General features: G+C 40.8%; 1 protein-coding gene across 2 annotated transcripts; it reads right to left on the reverse strand.

Annotated features, from left to right (window-relative positions):
* Positions 1-280: 280 nt before the first annotated feature.
* Positions 281-8,658, reverse strand: stc1 (stanniocalcin 1). 2 transcript variants are annotated; one of them, XM_078170806.1, is made up of 4 exons: positions 8,361-8,658; positions 6,439-6,578; positions 6,074-6,285; positions 281-5,158 (listed from the first exon to the last, which is right to left on the reverse strand). In XM_078170806.1, the coding sequence occupies exons 1-4, from the start codon at positions 8,539-8,541 to the stop codon at positions 4,858-4,860; spliced, it is 834 nt and encodes a 277-aa protein (XP_078026932.1). In that variant the 5' UTR covers positions 8,542-8,658; the 3' UTR covers positions 281-4,857. The 2 variants fall into 2 exon arrangements, with proteins under 2 accessions (XP_078026932.1, XP_033474980.1); XM_033619089.2 differs by having other exon boundaries at positions 6,439-6,581.
* Between the last annotated feature and the right edge of the window lie 10,730 nt (positions 8,659-19,388).

A 19,388-nucleotide genomic window follows, 5' to 3' on the forward strand; every position in this document is an offset into this window, starting at 1 on the left:
TCTCATGGTGACGCAGATAGGTTTACATTGGAGTTGGTGGGAAGCCTGGTGCGTCTCACACAGATGCTAAACTCTGCCACCCGCGTCATTATAGTGACGCCATGAACACTGCCCACGCAGTGTAATTTGATGTTTAACGTTACCCCTGGCGTCATTATGGTGACACTGGGGACGCTGCCCACACAGTGTTTTCGGATGCCCCGGGAGTGAGACCAGGCTGTGATGCAAATCTGTGAATGATGATGAATCCAAATGAGTGAAACAAGAGCAAAGCAACATATTTCATACCATATGCCAGATATGATAAATATTTTATTTCTGATCAGCAAAAGACACACAATTGATGCATTTGTATCTTTCATGACTTTTCAGTACAGAGGAAAAACCCAAACATATACACAGTATGGGTATATATGTATATGGGTATATTTTAAAGTGCAAGTGATTCACAAGGGTCAATCATGCGTTACATAGCATCTGTATCAGGAACTTCAGTAACCTCCTTAAATCCTCGATAACTTTTTGAATCTGATAGTAAAATAACTGTCACTTATATATATGAATACAAAATAAACTTTACTAGTCACTGAAGCTTTTTGATTTAGTTTAAGCACAACATTAATCTATTTCAAGTCTTGAGAGGAAAGAGTACCATGAAGTGCCAGAAGTGAGGGAGTCTTTTGTCTCTAGTGTTGACAGGAGAAACAGTTTAACAAAACTCACCATGGGTCAATTTAATAATGCTCCAGTACCACCTTAAGCACCCTACGCTTGTATTCAGATCTAAAAGAAAGTAGCTGAAAGCTGCGTATAGTTTTCTCACTTTTGTTTTTCCCCAACAGCCTTCACGGATCACCTAACTTGGGCATGTCCTCGTCGAAACAGACATTCAGTATACAGGTACATTCTCTGAAATTACCATTACATTTGACTTGGTGAGGAAACAGTCAATTTGCCCTTGCCAAATATATTTGACACGAGGAATGTTCATAGAAAATAAATATGAAGACAGACGATAAAATGTGTACGTGTAAATGTGGACTGATGCTGAGCTCACTGTGTGTTGACAAACCAGAGCGGCCACAGTCGAGGGGCATCTGGACAGCATCTTACAGGGAAGTAACAGTTTAGCAGCAGCTGTTGGGTTTTGGATTTACCCATGGACAACAAAGATACAGACATATGTATCAATAGTACATGAAGAAGCCCTGACCCTTCAGGATGCGAAATATTCAAACTGATTTTCATTCACTGGGTAAATAAAACATGTCTCAGTTGCACATGTGCTGAATGTTTCAATGCCCTTTATAGTGGTTAAGATGCAAAGTGCATATTTAACATAAAATAGTAAGCTAGGATACACTACAGTGTGACTATAGCTCTTAACTTCCCATGTGATTCCTTCAGAACTGCTGTCCTTTCGCACCAAATGACACAAAAGAAATGCTCAAAAGAAACACCAGTTTACAAAAAACACAGAAACAGAAAGCAATATAGAGGAGTGATGCCTCCACACCATGAGTGCAGTATGAGAGCATGCACGCTGCCGCTTTATTCACACAGCATCAGCTGGCACTGAATGAAATAAAGGTCAATTTCTGTGTTGCTGTGAATCCTTTGTATGTGAGATTATTGCATAGTTTGGATTTCTTAACATAGCTATTAGATTGACACTGACATCTCTTTTTCTGGTCTGTGCTTCACTCTTATCAGTCCAGGACAATATATAAATTCACTTTTTTTCAAACAGGACTGGGTTCAATTCCTGTCATGAAGTCAAAACTATATTTTATCATTTTGTTGACTGTTTTCAAGACCGATTTCCAAGGTTTGAATTTTTCTACATCAAACTGCTTAACAGTGAACTGAACCCAGCCCTGGTTCCAAGTTAATCTCTATATTACATTTTCAATGTGCACACGCATTTGCTTGTCAAACAGAAACTAACTTAAGCCATTGATTATGTCAAACCAGCATCTATTCACCAGGTAACCGTAAAACAAACACCAGCATGAAGTGACTGCAGCTCTGAGCTAATCTACGGATTCTGAATGATTGTCTCGATATCTGAAGGCCCTGAAACATGCAGTCTTATTTGCAAAAGACGTTCATATGTTGTTTTGGGAGGGTGAATGCAGATTGGCTTTAGTCCACCGGGACATTTTATTACATTGATGTACAGTTACAAGGTCCCTTAAAGGGAGAGTCCACCCCAAACTTAAAACTACATATTTTCCCCCTTACCTGTAGTGCTATTTATTTAGATGGTTTTGGTTTAAGTTGCTAATTGTTGCAGATATCGGCCGTAGAGATGTCTGGCCTCTCTTGAATATAATAGAACTGGATGGCACTCGGCTTGTGGTGCTGAAAGCGCCAAAAAATAAAGAAAAATTCAATAGCAATGTCTCTTTCCAGAAATCATGAGCCAGGTACGCAAGATAATCCACAGACCTTGTTGTGAGCAGTTTTATGTAGAAACTTTGCTCACCTAGCACCACTGAGCTAGCTAGCATTACAGCTAAGCCAAGGAGGACTATTAACATCTTGCACTGTAACGAGCATGAGCCTCTCCTCCATAAATAACTGCAAAGTACAATCTATAGACTCATACAAAAGTAACCCCTCTAAATCATTTCTTATGAGTCAGGTGTGTCAGTGTATTTATCTGCAGAGACTCTGTGCTCTGCCTGTATTATCTTGTTTTTTTCTTAGCGTGTTCCTGGGCACAGCGTGCAGGTGTGGTCGGGACTTTATAAAAAGCAACCAGTTAGTAGCAGCATGCATCCAAGAGGAGGCTATGAAAATTGTGGACACAGTGCCAAAAAAACCCCAAATATATCAAGGCGAAATGCTAAGTGGACAAAGCTTGTTCCAAATGCAGGGTTGACTGTCACTTTCACCTTTGCTGGTGAGCACTGAAGAAGAGGATAGGGATGGAGAGCGACACAGAGTTGGCCTGTTTCTCTTGGACAGGAGGGCGATGATTGGTTAGCTTTGTTAGCTTGCCAAAGAATCAGCTTTTCCATTACAACAAAGGTAACATTCCTACAGTAGTAGCTTGCAGTGTGTGTCGAGCAGTGTAGGGGGGAGGGGCCAATTTTGAATTTGTGTTTACAAACAATAACCAACAATTCCTGCATAGTATACCTTAAAAGAAAATTATTTTCCGCCCATGCAAAGAAAAGCACCGCAAACTAGCGCAGAACCATCACAACTCTTGATGCTGGTGTTTGTTTTACTGTGATTTTACCTGGTCAGTCTTCAATAATGTGCACACACCCCGAGCACTGAACAAGGACATCTAGCAGCTGCTATGACAACCTTTTTTTTTTTTTTCCACCCAGAACGTGTGTCAAAATGAAGCTATCGTTTTGTTGTGGTCCCTTGTAACACCCCTAAAATAAATCACCTGACTTGAATGACCGACCGTGTTCCCCTATGGCCAGCACAGAGTCATGACATGGGTCCCATTCAGTCACCAGAGTGTCAGCTCACCTTTTTTTTTCCTTTTTTTTTTCTATTTTTTTTTTGGCATAGAGCTCATGTTCAAATAGGAGCCATGACTGAACTGCTTTTTTTTTTTTTTTTTTTAAATCTGTAAACTAATTAAAACTACAATAATGCATTAAAATAAAAAAACATTAAATAATATAGTAGGAAAATAAATATCATTCCAACAAGGCTTTTTTTTTTTTTTTTAAATAGTCACTCTCAATCTTGACATAGGAAGCCAGCGTGTATGTCACGTTATTCACCTCAGAGAATGATGATCATCAGTCCAAGAAGATGGCTGCTCTCAGTCTCATCGGTGAACATGCTAATGAGCTACCGCACATACACGGCTGCTTCACGCTCAGTTAAGAACATGGATACAGATTCCACTAAACATGGTCCCACATACTGTATACCGTAGAGCTCAACAGTCATATGCATTACAAGTGTCTGGATACAAGATATGCAAAATGGACTTTTTCTGATAGTTAGACTTGGCCACGACCTGGACAATCCTTATGTGCAGGATGATGACTTGAAACACATGACCATGGCTACATCTGCCATCAGGAACAAAACAAAACAATTATAAGTGCTATAGCTATACACTATTTTGGTATTTCATGAATAGCATTCAGGGCAGTTTGAAGTTTTTTGGTCAGTTTAAGGTAACCTCTCAAAGGTTGTCATGAAACCTCTACAGACCTCACTCCGTTTGAGCACTCTCTTTTAGAGGGCTAGCTATGGCTGTCTCAGATAACTTAGTATACAGTACATTTAACTGTTATGTTAGTCAGAAAATAGATATGAAACTCATTTCCACGTCTCATGCTCACAATTTGACTGGTCCCACCTCTGAAATATTAAGATACGTCTACCAATAATGTCCCATTCCTATCAATACTAACTAATAATAATCCAACTACTGATTTCTATTCATGAACAAATGTTGAGATTATGAGATTCTGGACTTGTGCTCTAGAGGCGTGAACCACTATGGCTGTGTTTTTTTTTTTTCTTTTTCTGCTTGGCATCAAAAGACATCTTAAGGATTCATCTCTGTTGGAGGAGGTGACGAGGAGTGAACAGGACCACGTCGCACATATGCAACAGCCACATGTTCAACACTAACTGTGAGCGTACTCGATGGAAAGGGGGGTTCTCTCAAGCCTAAAGTGTAGGATATACAATATAACAACAATCAAACTCTGATATCAACTCTATGGGCGTTCCGGCATTCCCTAGAGGTGCATATTTCTGTAAATTCCAGTCTAGCGAAGGAATGGATTTCTATCACCCCTAGGGAATAGAGGAGCTTTCGTGATGTTTTGAGGAGTGTGTGGAGTTTCTGAATCTGAGTGGAAGTTAGGAGCTGTCACTGGCTGAGCGCTTTTTGCCAAAATGACTGGCAGAGTCTCTGTTTCGCAGATTAGGCTGGATCTTGTACATATGGGGACCCATGGACCAGCGCCAGCTCCCACGGCCCTCCACTCCAGTTGGGATGGCGGCAGCTGCAGCCACAGCAGTGGATGGGCAGGGCTTGTTCTGCAGCAGCTGAATAAGCATGGTCATCTCTGGGCCCAGCCGCGACACCATGCTGGTCCTAACGCGGTCCACTGTGTCCTCATCACAGTCCATCAGGCTCTGTAGCAGCTTACCATAAAACCTAGGACAACAACACAAAGCATTGCGCAGAGTGTGAGGAGCTGAAGTGAAAGAGACAAAAAGGACAAACATGTGCAGCAAGGGAATAACATGTTCCTGTTGTACCTGATAACAGTACAAATCTTTACAGGTGGGTGTAGATTTTGGGGGGAATGCGGTGACCATGTCCCCCTCAATACTTAAAACGTGCTTTTGTCTCCCCCAGTAAAAATATGAAAGTAGCAGAAAAGGCGATGCAGAAAAGGCAAAAATTGGTCCATGAAAAAATTCACCAGAATGCAGGAAATTAAGTGTTCACAGACCCCCCATTTCATATGTGTCCCCCCAAAGTATTGAAACAAACCTAAGCCCTTGGGTATTTCTATGTATTTGCACACATGCTCTATAGTCTGACGTCATCCATATGGGAGTGACCATCCCTTCTCCAGTCACAACCAAGCCTTGTGCTTCAGCCCTTTTGTATTCACTCCCAAACTGCAATCCTACATGTATTACAACCACAATAGGAACAAAAAACATACGATATTCCTGTTTGATTTTCCTTCATTGTATGAAAGAATGTATGAAGCAGATGGTAACCAAAACATGGAAATCAATACAAATGTAGCCATCTGTTGTGTTGCATAAATCAGGCTCAAATGTGATATTTGCAACATGTCAGCCATGTATATTTGTGATTTTTAAAATGATTCAAACATATGTCTCATTCACTTATAATTAGCAGCTATATTTACTGTCTGATTACTGCTGAAATACACCCTTGTTTTCAAATCTGTTCTGTGGTCAGAGAGCCTGTTGAACATAATAAGCTTCAAAGTCTGACATGCCCAGTACAGTGTGTACTACTGTCAGCAGCTCATAACTTCGATCAACATGTTTTTAAAGTGTCTGAAAAGGAAGTAGAGGAAGTGCTCACCTATTTGGGAAGTGACTTGGTAGCTGTGCCACTTCGCCAATAGCATCTGGATTCGATCGGGCCACAGTGCAGATGTCCAGCTTGCTGTAACACTCCTCTTGGACTTCAGATATCATTCTTTGGAAGGTGGAGCAGCGGCGGATGGTGGGGAATGCCTTCGAGGTGATGCCATTGGCAATGCACTTAAGGCTCTCCTTCACAAATGCTTTACCCTGTAAAAACACAGCAGTGCTTCACACATTCTTGCCCTGACAGTTACGCCCATGTAATCCTACACAAGCTCATGTGCACGGCAGAAACAGAGAGAGAATGGCATACTGTGTGTGTGTGTGTCGTCTTTGTGAGATGAATTAAAGTGCATATACCTGAGTGTCAAATTTAGCAGCACTGTATAGGAAGGACTTGCAGATGTCATGCATGCCATCTGTGTCACAAGTTGAGTTTTCCAGGCAGGCGAAGGCTCCGCAGCCAACTTGGAGGGCACTGTTGAGACAGCGTGCCACATCTGCTGTGGGCACAGAGAATGAACCATCAGCAGGGGAGCCAACAGTGGGTTCACTGGGAATCACTGCACACTCACTGAGCTCATTACACAAGGGTTGCCAGGGTTTCGGCTAAAAAATGCAGCGAACAAAAGAGAATGTTCATACTTTGGTGATTCACAAAAGACATACAGTCACTCGGGGCAAATAGTGACTTGACTGGAGATTGGACACCTTACAACTCGTAGAGTCTCAGACACTATTTGGCACTACAGCTCTTTTCTCTTGGCAGGGACCTATATTCCACTGTTTGGTTCTTTTCAGCAGAGCTTGGATGAACAGCACCAGAAATACCAAAGAGTTTACTGAAAATTTTTGGCGTGCCTGTAGACACACACAAATATACACTTGTACCACTGGCACACACACACACACACTCACATACACATGCACACACTGCCATCACACTCTGTGTTCAATTTTTAACACAAGCCGTAATTGTCAAGCTGAATTTGAGGGCTCTTCCTCCAAACCACTTTAATGTCCTTAACTATTCACTAAGCACATGTCACAGTCCGGTTAAATACCCAGAAATGATCCCATGAACATCTACACAATGAGATACATGCTCAGAAAATGCTGCCATATTCATTTCAGGAGCGTCACATGACTGGAATAGTTATTAGGCTGATTAACCCACAAGCAACCCTGATCCCCATCTTTGTGTACCCTATGAAACAGCTACTCTGCAACATCCTTCATTCCATTTTCCAAAAACTGATCTCCGCCATACAGAACACAGCTCTAACCGACTGCAACCGACTTGAAATTTTACACCAAGAATGAGTTATAAAACATAATCTGTAAATCAGTGTATCCAGATAGTTGGCTTCCCTTATTCTTCATCCAAGAATTCACTGAGATGGCAAGCAGCCTGACTCAAATCCTTTGTAATAACCATTAAGAAATGTCACCGCGGAGCCTAAGCCTACTTGGCAGACTTCGAATCTGGGGCCCCATGTTGACCTGCACAGTCAGATAAAGTCTGCCTGCCATCAGGGACCAGAGATTGCTCTCAAAATACAAGAGAGTGAGCTGCAAATCTTATGATGATGAAGCAATTCCTGCAGAAGGGAATCAGCATCCCTCTCTCCCACTGCCTTTTATCACCGGGCTGTACCTTGGTGTTGAAAAGGAAAAGTCAACATTTGAATGAAGCCATGCAGATTCATGCTTTGCAGTGTCATTTCTTGATGCTTATTACATGGGATTATGACTCAGGCTTTTCTTTTCTTTGACGGTTAAGAGATGTGAACTAATACGGTTGCGTTTATGTGCCTCAGTGACAAACAGTGTAATGAAACACAATGTTTCACTGACTTGAAGGCTACACAGGAAGGCTGCACAGGAAGCTTTATGTTTTATGCACTAAAAAAAACCCTCAAGTCCACTATAATGCTGAATAGTGGGACCTACAGTATGCAGCAGCCAAAGCGAGCATGAGAATACCAGCATGACACAGCCTGCACTCTCAGGTGTCAGCACCAAGCTCCATGCTCATCTGTTGCCGGCAGGACACCGGCAAAAACCACAGCGTTAATCCCGCAGCCTTCTCCATGAATCAACGCGCTCGTTAAGACACAAAAGGCTGCATAGGCCAAAAAAGATAATGAGGGAAAAAAATCTCCACATAGTATTCGAGCAAAGGTAAAGCCTGTGCATTATGAAAATGGTGTGTTTAAAAAAAAAAGAAGAAGCAAGCAGTGCACTCTGAGATATGCAGATGAAGGTTGCGCGTTACTTACAAGGGCTATTGGCAGAAAAGCGTGTTCTCCTGGGCGAATAAGACTCGTTTTGATCCAGTTCATATGCAGATGCGTTCAGCACCATCAGGAGAAAAAGTCCGGTCCTCAAAGGCATCGTCCTCTCAACACAGATAAGACAACTAAATGTAAAGAGACGCCTCCTGCTCTGTGTGTAATTCATAAAGAATGACGCTCCAAAAAGCTTCTGCAGCGCCGAAAACACAACACACGTAGGTTATTACAAGTATGCTGCCAGCAAGGTCTTTACACTGGACTCCTCACTATCCTTTTGACTTGCATGACAGATAGCATAGTCAAGTCTGCATGGGTTTATATGGGAGCGCTGAACATTACGAGTTCTGCGTGTGGACCAATCAGAAGGCAGGATTCAAGACCGTGGTCCTGGTCTCTCCACTACTAATTGATAAAATCATTTAACAGCGGCCAACACTGAGGATCCTACAGCTCGACATGCAGAATATAGCCAATATGTCTTATTATGACCCCAAAGAAACAAAATGTAAATGTAAATATTTTTTATTTAATCAGTAAGCCTACCATATATGGACTTTCTAAAACTACATCTACAATTACTGTATGTTACAGGCTATTAAATATATGTAATATACGTATATAAAACACCCTTTCCATCTACTCATCACCCATCATGACTGAAGTAGGTGAAACCAATCACCACTATGACTGATTATGAGCCACATGCTGTATTACATATAAACAGCTGCATCTAATTTATGCGATAAAATGTTTTTTGGATGAGTTGTCTTATGTTTAAATTATTTTCCATTGTTTTTTTCCCTGTCCTCCCATATTGTAAACATGCTGCAATCCTTCTGTGGCATGAAACACTGCTTCCATAAATAACAGGCAAGGGACTGTAACAAAATTATTGGGGGAAGATGGGGGTGGGATTTATTCTTGTCCTCCTGCCAGATTTATATTTTATTTCTTCCTTCCCTTCTGAGAATTATTGTACAATGTTTGGGGACAGATGATGAAATACTTACAGGTAGGTACACGGTACGTAAAGGTGAGCTTTGCTACATGCAGAGGTTCATCATCCTTTCTTTTAATTGGGACTAGATTTTCCCCCCCGTTAGCTAGTATGACCATTATGTAATTCAGAGAAACACAGAATATGAATGCGTCATTATAGAATTAGCCAGTTTCAATGTGTGATATAAAGTTAGTCAATGGGGCTCCCTGGTGGCTCACCTGATAGAGACCATGCAGCGGATTGGGTTTGATCCAGCCCAGGCTCTTAGCTGCCCTCTCTCCCGAGTTATAGCTATCAAATAAAGTAGAAAATGCTGAAAAAATATCTTAAAATAAAGTTAGTTTACAATGTCATTCATTATATAAAGTTCAGCACGAAATGTTGTCAAATTTTTTCACTAGTTTGGTCACAGTTTAGTGTCACAGGTTTGAATATTACTGATATAATCACATCATTAATGCACACTTGTTTTTGTCAGTCTGAACACACACACATCATTGGAGCTTACACTTATTACCTACTGTCTACAATTAAATGTCATAAATCTGCCAAGTGCTTATTTCACTCTTTCCGATGAGCTTATTGGTGTCTGTTGTGAAAATCATTATTCCATAAAGCATATTAATGTTTAAAGCGTAGTACGTCATTTAATTTCATTGTTAAATTTTGCCTGTTTAGTCATTTGTTTTCTGGGATATTGGTGGAAGGGTGGTGGATTTTTTTTTTCCGAGGGAAGGCTCCAAAGAAAATAATATCACGATATCACAAAGGAGGGTCCTGTTTTTATAACATTAAGCTCTTCTTCCCATCCCAAATAATTTTTCTACACTCCCTAACATCAACAAAGGCAAATCCCATCAATCCTATTTAACCAACCTGTATTGTAGTCAAATTTGGTGCGTACTTTGTCCAAATATAAACCCAGAATATTCAAATGACACATCTGTGTTGTTCTTTTATCACGGTGGCATTTTCCTGAACCATGCGTAATGATGACACCATTGTTTCTTTAATCTATTTAACATGGAGATAAACTACCTGTGTTGTTGACATAAAGTGCAGGTAATGATTGCTGTTGACCTAATTCTCCATTCTCCTCTTCCCAAGACTGCTGATGTTGGCTCGGAGTCCACTAACTTGCAGCTGCACGTGCCGGCATACAGAGGATGATGTGTGGGACTCTAAGCTATCATTAATCATGGAGGCCTCACGCCTCTTCACCCAGTGCAAAGCTTGACTGTTACAGACAGATTCAGACACTAGGAAGCTGAATTGTCCTGATGATAAGACTGTGGAGTAATAGGGATTGTAAAAGAAGAAAAAAAAGGAAACGATTCGGTTACACTGGACAGACGAACTCCCTCAAGCTTCCAAAACGATTCAAGTCATGCTCTTCATCTTGCCCTCGGATATATACACTTCATTACAGGTGTCAGTGTGTGCCAAGCATAAATCACCCCATTAGTTCTCCCATTAGTAAAAGATTTGTGGTATTTTCCTTGCATGTTATGTCAAATCACTTCTCTTAAAAGGCCTCTTTGTGTCTCTCTTCTGCGTTCTGGTTGTCTTTGGCAGTCTGTGGGCTTTAACCCTAATTTCTCCCAGAGAGTTGTCAGTTGGGCATGATGTCGAGCTGCTTGGCACCTTATCTCTGCAGGGGAATCCAAATATGGGTCCCTGCCAGCTGCACCAATAGTCTTTGTAATGGAAAGATAATATGAATGTAACGGCTTAATGAATGAGCTATTATCTGCTGTCACAATCAATCAGTATCAACATCTCAGTCCCTGAAGGGCATACATTACACATTAGCCATATGAAGCGTTGATTTTATACCTTCAGCATCTCTTTCTGTTACAGTGAAGGAGTTTCCAGGAAGATGACTGGTTCTCCTCCCTGCAAATTAGGTGTGGAAAACAGTGTGTCAAAGGCCAGCTTGCTTACTTATTGGTTGTGTCAGCACTCCTAAAAAAAAAAAAAGACTGACGAAAACAACAATCTGAACAATGTACGATTTGAGACAGATGTTGAGCTGATATTCATGCTCGCCATGAATATGTTGCTGCTCTTGCATTTATTGCCTCCCTGTGCTTTTTCTCTATGCTGGGGGGGCATTTGGTGCGCCTCCACTGAAACTGAAGACGGGAATTGAGAGTTTATTCATGAGTTTGGAAGTCGGTCTCGTCCTTGTTAGCACATCACTGCAGACTCTTCCTCTTTGGAGCGTAGCCATACCACAAACACATTTGAGAAGACCACTTCTGCGTCCTCTGGGGGGAAAGGATAATGAATTCCTTTGTCAGGTAGAAGAAGGTGATTCACCTTGTTTTCAGAAATATAACAGACAACACTGGCTCGGCGCTGGAGATAGAGGGCAGAGTTCACTGAAAGGACAAATCTATTACAGAGAGTGAACATGCAGTGGAAACGTCCTGCTGCAGCGTGAGAGTTTTGCATTCATTTACATTGAGGTGGATGAACTGATTCTCTGATTAGAGATCACTTTGCATCTAAGTTGAATTTCGCCTGAAGCTTATTGCTATTTGCCTGACAGCAACTTCCTCTATAATTATAAGATTATGAGATTGCTCATTATGAGCCAGAGATTTGAAATTAATGTAATAAATGGGAGGTTGATCTTTTATCGAGCAGGAGCGAATTAATCACAAATATTGCTAATGTCTGCACTAAAGCTTTCTAACGAGTTTATGTAATGAGTTATATAAAAGCACTTGCAAGATGTCACCTGAAGGACAGTGCTAGTCTACCTGTGTCCACAAGAGGGACTTTAGTCAGATGTTACTGATTTACAAGAGCTATTACTGTGAAGCAACACCTTCAAACACTCTGTTTTTAGTGTACGGAGGGATGGAGGGGAAACATGATTTGTCATATTTGAGAAGTGGAGAGATGCAGGCTGTTGGATTATAATTACAGTTACCCACATCTAAAGCCAGTCGGTGGTGATGTGTTTGCACCCACATTTAGACTTTTCTGTGTGTGTCTTGATGTGTGATGTTTGGTCAGGGGGATAATGCGTGTTGCTTCCTGGCAGCAGATGCTTGTGTGGTGTTCACATGAGAATAACACTTAATTTCTGAGGAAATATTTTGAACAGGAGGTTAGCTGTGGGCAGCAGTGCGGCACAGTACTTACAGAAAGAACCAGGATCTGTCCATTAGACACAGCACCCAGCAGTGCCATCAGAAAATTGAGAGACCTCAACGGTAAGAGAGAGACGTCACTTTAAAGTCTCAAGAAAAGATTTGAAATAATTACACATCCATCCATAAAGCTCTCAGGAGGAAATTGTTAGAAACCTTTCCATAAATCAAATTGTCCTGTCCAGTGTTATTGAAACCACAGTTATACTCTGTGCTGTTATAGAAAGGTCTATTGAAACAGCAAAAGTGGTGCAACCAGAGTGAGATTTGGTTTCCGTGGGCACTCTAAACAGCTAATTTACTATTGTAAGTGGTATTCACCACTCAGAAAGGCTGAAATTAGCAGACACCACTCTCATTTTGTTGTGGCCCTGTGGAATTCACAATTCTCAGAAAAAGTATGATTTAGACTGACAAACTGCTCATTGTCATATCACCAGAGTGGAGGGGGTAATGTTTCAGTTTATTTTCTTAAGAGTGGTAAATTCATTCCTTCCTCGGTAGTATCTGAATGGATGGTGTTTTTCCTCAAACAGATGTCTGCATGACTTGAACATAACGCAAAAACTCAGGGGACCTGCATTCCTGAACGTGTATCCAATACGAGTAGCATAGCAGGGATATACATCTGGAGGCTGGAATGAAAACACACTGCAGCTCTGCAGCATGAAACATTAGGACCAAAACATTACATTAGAACAAGCTAATTGCTACAAATGTCTCCACGTTCTCCAGGCGCTGGTGTGCGATATAACTACAGATGATTAACTAAAGGCGCTGCCTTGCAAAGGGAATAGAATCAGGAACATGTAGAAGCATATAATGATCATGTTTCAACAATACGGGTGGAGGACTGTGGAAGAACACTTTGCTTTTTAAGATTTCTTTCTATATACATTGTAAATACAGTATACTTTTCTATGAAAATAACCTTACATCTACTATTGTCTTCATTTCAATCCAGCTGCTGAAGGTTGATATGTCACTGAATTAAAGGACAACCTTGCCAAGTCCAGTAAAAGATAATTACATGACGATACAATCGCTGTAAAGCAGCACATCATTCTTAACCTCCATTTATTACCTTTGTCAGTGCTGGTTGTACCACTCCTCAGTTTAAGTTCTAGCCACTTGAAGTGTACATATATACTCTAAGAACTTAAATACCAAAGACAAAAGTATTCATGTTAAACACATGTTAAGCATTGATGATCACTGTGTCATCACTTCTCTTGTTAAACCTCAAAAAGTAATTCAAAATTTAACAAAAAGGTGGAGTGGGGGGCGTGCGTACGAAGGGGGCATGTCCCCCTTAAGATTTGGAACATGTGCATTTACCCATCCCCCCAATATGAACACGAAAGTAGCAGAGAGCACTTTTATTTTGATGAAATTAAAGACATTTAGCCATAAATGACGTAGGAAAGGCAAAAAATTATGCATCAAAATGACCAAAATGCAGGAAATTTAGTATTGGGGAGGACCCCAAAACCCCCAGTTTCATATGTGTCTCCCTCCCATGTTGAAACACAACCTAAACCCTTGGTGGACATCATGTTAAACTCTGAGATGGGGCATCAAGATCCAGTACTCAATCCAAAACCTTGGCTTCATACTGTCCACTGCTTTGACTTCTGCACATTTCCCCGGCAGTTGTACAGACGAAATATGATTCGCAAAGCTGCTACCAGTAGAAATCATTGTCAGTTTTTACATCACAGTCATAAAGACAACTTTCAACATGTCTCCCAAATTTAGCTCTGAGATAGGAGCTGTTGAAACACTCTGTCACCTACCCCGTCCTTACACAGGGGATGCATGCTAACATGGTGATGGGCTCGCTCAGATTTGTAGCGGAAGGGACGAAAAAATTTTTCTTTTACAGGCAAAGATTTTATTTAGGGAGTCAGGATAATAAATAACCAAATAATAGTAACCTGATCTTAAACATCTGTCATCAACAGGGGCAGAGCTAGATGTTGTAAACATTCAGGGTTCAGCCCAAACCAAGAGGAGTCTGGTGCCACACTCCCCCGGGAGGATTTTTTTCCCTCATTTACAGCAGCTATATGAACTATTTTTCAAACTATTTCAGATTGCATAATGTCTAAAAATCTGTACATCATTTGGGAAAAACATGATATCTGCCAAGAAAAAAAAAACATCCTTAGAGTCAACATCCTTTTTTTGTACATAATGTCTTCATCATTCTGAAACCATAACTCAACAAATGCTTTTTCTGGCTGTAACAGCACTTCAAGACACTCCTCAGTCCACCTCTAGTATCAGTGTTATCACAAAGAATTTTTGAATGATATATCTTTATCCAGCTGTTTATATCTTTATACAGTTGCTTCAGGTTGCATCAGGGAGTAGTATTTTGTAAGTTTTATCAGACTCCTGAATCGTATTTCTTTTACCAGAGTTCATCCATGGCACAGCATCAGTAAGGCAGAGTGTTTCACAGTCACTCACAAGCATCTGTGCTGCTGTAGTGTCCTTGAGCAAGATAGTGAATCTCAGCTCCCGGCTCCATCTGTAGCTGTTTCTGCTCTTTCACCTCTCTGTAAGACAACTGAAATGACTAATTTCTCCTCAGGGAATTAAAAGGATGTTGCTCGCCCAGATCTGGAGCCCAAAGACATTTTATTTGACAAAAAAAAGTGCTGTTTTGATATTGTGTGTGCTTGTTTTCTGGTTTTCTGTTGCAAGCAGCTAAAATCTGATTGGAAACATTTTTAATGTAAGATGGTGGAAAGCATTGTCTACTTGTGCGAGCCATGCTGTCGAAGATACATTTGAAATGCATTAATTTATCAGACCCACACTATGTCCCAAAGGGCAGAGCCATTCGCAGAGCTCTTTGAATCACAATATCACTGCCAGAGCTTCATCGCAACTAATCATGCAGTGGCACGTTTGCATTCGCTGTTTGACACACCTACTGGTCTGGTAGGGTGTTTTTTTCCTCTGGTGCACAGGTGTGTTTGCAGTGAGGCTGTCCAGACAAATACCAGTTTTTGGGCATCGCGTCAGCATCAGTGAGAAATATCTGCAATTAAAAGGAGCTTCACCACATCAGTTTTCAGATAGTGCAGCTAAAATAACATGACAATTCGTCAGTTTGTTAGCACGCAGGTTGTACAGTAGCCATAGTAGCTAGAGAAAAGAATGCTTTACAAGACCACTAAGCTGTCTGTCGTACATTTGTGATATGCCAGTTTCCTTTGGCACACCTGGCACTTCACTTTTTGGGGGTCGTCTTCACAAATTTTTTCAAATCATATCTGTAACCCCTTCATGTAGTCAAGCTTTCCCAGTTTCAGTTCTACTGGATCGCTGGTGGTTGACATTAGATGAGGGAAAGTCAGAGTCACAGAACTATCACTAAGTTTAAATGTCTTGTCTGAGTCCAGCAATCGCCAACCTTCACCCAAGAGAGCAGTGCTCATGTCCCGTAAGATTCTAAAGCCAAACTCTGTTCTTTTTTCCTAAACCTAGCCACATGCTTTTGTTGTTGAAGGGGGAAAAAAAAAATGTCAATTCGCAGTGTTGTACTGACATAGTGCATTTATTTTGAAAGACACAGTATGTAAAGTTCAAATTTCCTGTGAAAATGGAAGTGTATTTTGAAAGAAGACAATGCATGTAACAGGCAGAACTTGACACAGTGTCGCCGAATGTCAACAACCAACGCACCCAGGGTACCTTGCATGTCGTATGTGGACGTGGAAAGTCCATGACTAAAACATCAATATGTGATGAGATCGGAGTGAGAATGTGTTGAATAATACTTAATGTTGGTGCATAATAAATAATGTTGCATTAGTCTTTATTTATGGGCTATTTGGGATTTTTTGGTAATACATACTGTATATATATATAGATATATATATATATATATATATATATATATGAAAGCTGGAGCATTTGAATACTGATTTGGATGTCGATTACCATGGCAACGATGGAAGCGTGAAAGCTTCAAAGCCTTCGGGTCAGCCCTTGGTTCCAGCAGCAGCAACACTAATCTTAGAGTAATAGACAGTTTACTTTGCACCTTGTTTGACACCTTTAGATGCTCAGACTCATCACTGGGACGTGTAAGAAAACTCAAAGAATCGCAGTGTGGGACAGACATTTCTGAAAAGTGACCTCTGGAATGCGCTCCCACTAAAATATGAAAAGCACATTTTGAGATCCGCAACTTTGCAACAATTTATTGTGTGTCAGACCTTTTAAATCTAATGTCATGGCTCCTCAGTTGAACATCGAATGCTTGTGGATCAGTCCAATGTTTCAATGCCAAAGTGTCTGTTGCAGCCAAAATGAACTGACTAAGAACAGCAGGGTATAATATTCAAGCACCGGAATCACATGCTGGATTGTTTTGACTTTTTTTTTTTTTTACTCTATGTAAGTTAGAGTGTAGCTTTGTTATTTATTTTTCCGACCCTAAAACAAGCTGATGGAATAAGCCAGTAAATATCTTGTAATACTTCAGCAAATGTCATTAAATTACATTTTTTCCCCTCATGGATTTTGGAACATTTGTGTAATTCCTCTTTACATTCCTCCACCAAACATAAACTTGCATCTGTGCATTAACACTTCAAACACAGACACTCACACATATACACACCAAGCAAAATCCATGTGCCTGTACCTTAGAAAGAGTCTGTCTGTATGCAGCATGCAGTAGTACCTAGGCTATGTTCCCTTCACCCAGCCATCTGGTTTCAGTTCAGACCCATCTGGATCTGTCTCCAGCCCAGGCATCTCAGGAATACATTTTGGAGGGGTGCCCACATCCGTTCACACAGACAAGTGTTTTCAATTACTCAATTTTAAATGTCTCTAAAACCCAAGTCATTGAGCTTTTTTTTTTAAAGGCGGCAGCGGTGGTAAACACTACTCTAAAAGAGCTGCTTCAAAGGGAGATGGCTGACCAGTACATAAGACGTCGGCTGAGTTACACCTTGACGACTGCGGCAGCGGCGTGTCACCACTGAGCTCTGCGAGCCGAAGCACAACCGCAGCTCGCAGACTCTGGGATCACAACACATACTTGTTTGCTGATTTCAGAGCTACCGCAAAAATCCTCTCAGCCAACATGAAGCAACTGGAGAGCCGAGGAAGTGATGAGAACCATGCAAAGGGCTCATCTCATATTGTAACTGACAGGATGATTCCACAAGCTCCCACACCAAAAGGAACGCGTTAGCTTTATGTGTAGCTGAGGTTTGTATCACTAAACTCAGAAGATAGTTTAGGTTTATAGCAATTTATCAATTTTATATGGGCCCCAAGCTCACATGAATTGATACTGATGAATATCTGATCTGTGTTACATCAGTTACCAGTTTCTTAATCATAATTTATGGTCAATGCTGATTCCAATCTGCTGCATTAATACGAATCAGAAATTGGATAAAAGATGGTGTTTTGGATTCTTCTCCTACGTTCTTCATTTTTATTTAATTTTCTAACATTGTCTGATGCTTTTGTGTTGATAGACAGTGTACAGACAGACAAAAAAGTAGGAAAAGAGGACAATGATAGCAAATAAACTGACACACAGCACAACCAAAGGTCAGTTTTTATCCGTCTTAGCCAGCCACATTATCTATCACTGACAAAGAACTTTCCCATTTCTGTAAGTGTATGTGTGTGAGTACACGTGCGTCACATTAATAGACCCTGATGAATTCTGCTGTGTCAGAGTGACGCTTGTACCTGAATCTATTTTAAATTGTAACCAACAGCACATTTTAATGACTTCTATGACTAAACCAGCAGAGATCTTCCTCAGGATGCCCATGGGCATGCGCTCACACAGCTACAGTATTTCACATGGCTGCGTGATATGGTCTATAGTGTAGCACTTATACATTTTCACAGGCAGTGGCAGTTAATCCAAAGGAAATACTGCCCCTTTTTTTCAATTTGCATGCTAATACCGCTGCAGATTTAATCTGATATGAGCTGCACAGTGGTAGCCCTCATATAAGTTCCCCATCAGGCATCCAGTCCCCGTCGTTCACATCTGTCTTGCTGTAGTCCTACAACAGCATTCACGTTCCTTGTCAAATGTTCGAGGCCTTCTTCAGACCGACAATAGCACCACCTCAAAAATGTAGCCTCCTTATTCATTTCGATGAGATTACCACATTGTCATAGAGAGGAGCTCTCTGACAAAAAATGAGAGACAGGAATAAAAGAAAAATGCAGAGTAGTCCAGGAGGAAAAAAAGTTGATCCTGGCCCAACTTCTGCGAGCACAGTGCAATGTCATCCAGCAATGCACTTTGTTGGCCAATGAAATACAAACAAGCTTCAGCTTGTTAAGCACTTACGAGGCTTGGATGCACATTAAACTCTCCTGGTTGGATTATCTATAGATAAAATTAGCGACGGCTTTATAATAAATCCCATTCTTTTTAAAACAAGTCTACAGCAATGCTGGTGGCTCTGTGAGGCTGACGTTAGGCACAGAGGTCCTTTCAGTTAAACAATAACATCAGCAGGTACGTTTACAATGAAAGTAACATTTATTAATTAGTAAACATAGCTAGGGCTGATGGCAATGTCATGTCTAATGCATATATTTGGTAATATAACAAAGTATTGTACAAATTACAGGTTTGACCTGATGGTGATGCTAAAGGAAAAGCTTAGGGATCATCAAAGTCATTAGTATTCATCATCTGAGGACCATGAATGTCCGAATCAAAAGTCATAGCAATCCATTCATTAGTTGGATTATTATTATTAAACTGGGCCAAAGTGGACCAACACTGTGTGCATGGGTTGTTTAACAACACTTTAACTAACAACACACAACACTTGA

The sequence above is a fragment of the Epinephelus lanceolatus genome, chromosome 9, assembly GCF_041903045.1.
Source record: "Epinephelus lanceolatus isolate andai-2023 chromosome 9, ASM4190304v1, whole genome shotgun sequence".
Lineage (NCBI taxonomy): Eukaryota > Metazoa > Chordata > Actinopteri > Perciformes > Serranidae > Epinephelus > Epinephelus lanceolatus.

What these genes read in the sequence shown, in the direction of transcription:
- stc1 (XM_033619089.2), bottom strand. Translation starts at nt 8,541, where the DNA reads ATGAATTACACACAGAGCAGGAGGCGTCTCTTTACATTTAGTTGTCTT. An exon ending in CTTTTCTGCCAATAGCCCTT is followed by an intron (nt 6,582 to 8,360) that starts GTAAGTAACGCG and finishes CTGTGCCCACAG; the next exon opens with CAGATGTGGCACGCTGTCTC. An exon ending in CTGCTAAATTTGACACTCAG is followed by an intron (nt 6,286 to 6,438) that starts GTATATGCACTT and finishes GTGTTTTTACAG; the next exon opens with GGTAAAGCATTTGTGAAGGA.